Here is a 4,357-nt window from a genome sequence, read left to right as displayed (position 1 = left end):
TCAAGTGGTTTGTTGTCATCATGTCCAAGAAGACCTTCATTTATTTATGGCTCTTTTGAAAACGTGAAGCGTAATCTCTCGTCTTTTCCCACAGGATGATGGAACCAAACCAAGACAAGTGACATTTGCACTGTTTCCTAGTAGATCTCCATATTACAGTTTGTAACGTGACAGATCTACTGGCTGGTAACTGAACCAGATCTACTGGCTGGTAACTGAACCTAAATGTCCTTGGATTGTTTCCAGGAACAGACTTTTCATCTGACGACGGTGTAAATGTCAGGCTGCTCAGATGACTGCAAATGTCAGAAGAATTTACATGAGGCACTACGGGCTCTGATGTATGTTCTCACAGATACGTCAACCTCAGAGTTCGCTTGAAACCTGGACAGGTTTATATATTATGAAACCCTGGGAAAACTTAAGATGATGTAAATTTACTACACATTTATTTTAGGAAATTAATTATTAAATGTTAGTTACAAAACAAGAAACTCAAAAAAATAAAAAATGCACACTGACAAATTTCAAGTTTATTTTTGATAAAACACCAAAATAACTTTTCTAAAAATATTAATTTACTTCAAATTCAACTCAAAAATACTTTTTTTTTATCTCAAAGTGAAATCAAATACCTAATTTATAAAGAATTGAGTTTTGTTAAAAGGTCTTGTGGGCTCACTTTGTTAAAGATATTACTGTATTTTCCACACTATAAGGCGCATCTAAAAACCTTAAATTTCCTCAAAAGCCGACAGTGCGCCTTATACATGGACCAATATTGAGCCACAAGAGGTCTAGCAACTACGGTAAGCAACCACCGAATTCATTTTCGCCCGTAGAAGAAGCGCGCAGTGCATGCTGGGATAGTTGTCAGAACGCTGGTTTGTTAATAAAGTTTGACTGACCTATCTACCTACCGACCTGATAATCAGGTCGTCTGCAGGTCATTTAGCACCACGTTCTCCACAACATGCTGTGCTCGAACGGAGAAGGGTGACCATCGTCCGGCCACGCCCCGGCCCAGTCGCGGAAGGCTCTCCTCGCCGACCGGAGTCGTACTGTTTTGTTGATATTCCCTTAAATCCAGCTCCATCTAGTGGATGCATAACGTAACTCCAGCCTCTACTGTAGCGTCTATTCTATGCGCCTTATAATGCGGTGCGCCTTATATATGAAAAAAGTTTTAAAATAGGCCATTCATTGAAGGTGCGCCTTATATTGAGGAAAATATGGTAAACACAGAATGTTTTCGCCGTCATGGGGAGATTTGACGGCATCCACAGAGGTTAATCCACATAAGCTAAATGAGCCAGAAATTTAGAGTTCAGTCATTTTAATGGAGGATTTAGTAAAAGAATAATGTATGGTTAAAAACAAAGAAAAAAAAAAGGTGTAGAAGCAACCTTGAGATAATTGTGAAATGGTTTGGGGGAGATTTACAAGATGTGGATTGTGACTGGAGCCAAATTACATCATAGGTTTTGTTCCTGGCTAAAGGGGAAAGTGATGATGCTTTTGTCCAATAAATAGACTTTGGTTTACGATCCTCTATAAGTTGTTTTTATCTTTGCTACTTGAGTACGTTTTTCTATCACACTTTTTCCTTCCACTAAACTTCCCATTAACATGCTTGGATTAAACACTTTGATCACGACTTTTTTGGTGGAGAGTCAATGACTGCTGGATTTAAAAAATCGTATTTTCTCAAGTAAAATGTAATTTGAAACATGAATGTAAGTTGTTCCATTTACTGAGCCACAATCATCTCAATCTAAATCTACAATTTAAAAGCTTCAAATATTTCAAAGCGTTTTACATTCTGAACCGATTTACAGAAGAGATGCACCTAAATTTACCAGACAGACGTTTAGTAAAGCGTTCCCACTATAATTAACTCTGTCACATGTGACAGAATTGAAAAGAAGTTCTTAGTGCTGATTTTGTTGCCTACATATAAAAAAAACAGGATTCACGGATGGCAAATATATTATGGTTTCAACCAAACTAAGATTAAAATCTAACATCAAGAGTACAAAAACTGTCATTACACAAAGTTTAAATCTTAGAGCTTTCTGTGCAAAATTAAGATAGAATGCTTTAATAAGATAGAAAACATTGGTGCTGCCAATTAATTTACAACTTTCTCATTTAGTTTTGTGCAGTTTCTACTCACCAAGTGGCAGAAAACCAGACAAGACAGTTGCAGTTTCCATCTGAGCAGATTCAACCTAAACCAAAAGGTTGTGAAGATCTAAAGACAGCTGAATAATTGGTTTTATTTTATTAATAACTGTGTGCAATTTGTTATTTTGTGTAAATAATTTCAAAACCAGATTATTTTCATGTCATTATGCAAAGTTCAGGAACTAATGACATGAAAATAATCTGGTTTTGAAATTATGGTGGTCATTATGTCTCTTTAAACCCTGATCACACACAGAGCAGCACATTAACAGGTAAAAAGCCACTTCACTTATTAGTTTTGTTTTCTAATCAAGGTTTAATAACCAATAACATCCGGTGTGTGGTTAAGGTTACAAGCATGACATCCAAGGTGGCGACTGGTGCAACTGAAAGGATAAATCTTTGAAATGACAAAAGCAGTGAAATAGCAGGAATCCCTCCACATGGTGACCTAGTCAAAGCAGTGCCCTCTGCACATTAGTGAGCAGCCTAGAGCTTTTTCAAGCTTCAGACTGATTTTATATTGTACCAAACTTTCCAGATTCAAACCTTCAATAGAGGAACTGTTTTGTTTACAGACAACAAGGTAAAAAAAATAAAACGACAAACTCCACCGAGATGAAAACTGATACTCAAATTATATTTGTTAAATGTCCACAGTTGAATTACGATCGGAAACAGATTTCCTCTCGATGTTTCTTCTTAGCAAGACCTGAACACGATTCAGAGTCCTCAGCTTTACACAGCTTTATCTTGTTCAAGCAGATGAGTTCATCTTTACAAAATTTGACACCTTCATTAAAGTACAACTTCTAAACAAAATAAAAAAATATAAATAAAAGAAAGAAAAGAAAAGAGGACTGTCATCCATTTCAATGAAACATCCAGATCCATTGGCTAGTTTGGGTTCTATAATACACTGAAGTGAAACATTACACAGGAAACGGAGTAATGCTACGCTAATGGAAATATACAAACACTTGAGAGGAGTTTTTGTCGTAACTGGAAAACTTGTTACAAAGACGCTGGGGCTGTGCAGCAACTTCAGAAATATTAAAACGTGTGCACAGGGTTGTTTTGTGGCAACAGCAGAACTGAGGTCAACGCCGTCCGTACAGATTAAAACAAAGGAATAAACCTCAAGGCTGCTAATGTTCCACCCAAAACAGTTACTTTAAAAATAAAGTGTTCAGGAAAATCTTCAAATATCCAACGCTTTAAAGTGTCTGAACTCGGTGTTAGAACGGCCGCGACGCTCCTTTGAAAGCCTTGAATCCGCCCACGGTGCCGCTGGAAATGGAGTTGTTGGTGATCTGTACGATCCGGCCCAGTCCTGACGAAGAGTGGCTGCAAAACGGACAACGCATCGGTCAGGACTGTGACAAAGACGCCCCTTTAGGACTTCGATCATCAGTGCTCCGTCTAATCTGTGTACCTGGAGGTAGCCATCATGCCGCCGCGGCCGTCTCCCATCCTGCGGTTGTCAGAAAACACCTGAGAGCCCGAGCCGCCGTGCCACTCCTTCCTCAGGCCCTGATCCCGGCTGTGACGCTCCACCACAACCTGGCGCCCCGAGCTAAACGGCTGCAACCACAGACGAGTCAGGAGTCACTCAGCGTGCGAAAACAGGAGCAAAGTCCAAAGATTTTTCACAATTCAGGTTTAATCTTTTCATTTTAAATCAGCTGAATTAATCACGATGGAGAATTTTGTCGAGTAAAAGGACATAATGAAAAATGCACATTTGATACGTCGTGATTTTTCCACAACCAGAAAGCATTTATTAGACTCGCAACAAGACTGGGCTTAAGATCTGTCACATTAACTAATATTGCTGGATGATAAATTGTCCCAAAGATTATTGGGATGATGTTAATGTTTTGAGGCCATTTTCAAGAAATATAATGGTAGTGGCATAATGCAGGTTCACCCTCTTAAAAAAAACAATAAATGTTCATTAGAAATCAAAATGTAACACTGGAACTGGAAGACATTTAAAATATTGAAAATAAATAAAACATAAATAAAAAATAATTATGAAGTCTCTCTAAACAAAACTGGGGCTCATTAAGACCAAAGCAGCAGACTGAAGACTTTTTATCATCCAGTTTTTGGTAGAAATGGAGAAAAATGATAAATCATGCAAAAAAAAAAAAAAAAAAAAAAAAAA

General features: G+C 37.8%; 1 protein-coding gene across 1 annotated transcript in view; it reads right to left on the bottom strand.

Annotated features, from left to right (window-relative positions):
* Positions 1 to 3,088: 3,088 nt before the first annotated feature.
* sltm (SAFB-like, transcription modulator) overlaps positions 3,089 to 4,357 on the bottom strand; it is a 15,064-nt gene continuing 13,795 nt past the window's right edge. Inside the window, exons 19-20 of the mRNA XM_015053869.1 lie at positions 3,623 to 3,771; positions 3,089 to 3,534 (exon numbers count right to left, since the gene is read on the bottom strand). Of these exons, the coding sequence (XP_014909355.1) occupies positions 3,426 to 3,534; positions 3,623 to 3,771 (258 nt within the window). The 3' untranslated portion in view covers positions 3,089 to 3,425. The remainder of the gene's footprint in view (positions 3,535 to 3,622; positions 3,772 to 4,357) is intronic.

Source organism: Poecilia latipinna, unplaced genomic scaffold, assembly GCF_001443285.1.
Source record: "Poecilia latipinna isolate Pla-1442-1.1 unplaced genomic scaffold, P_latipinna-1.0 Scaffold1209, whole genome shotgun sequence".
Taxonomy (NCBI): Eukaryota; Metazoa; Chordata; class Actinopteri; order Cyprinodontiformes; family Poeciliidae; genus Poecilia; species Poecilia latipinna.
Note: the sequence above shows the minus strand (reverse complement) of the source record. Positions and strands in the feature narration are given on the sequence as shown.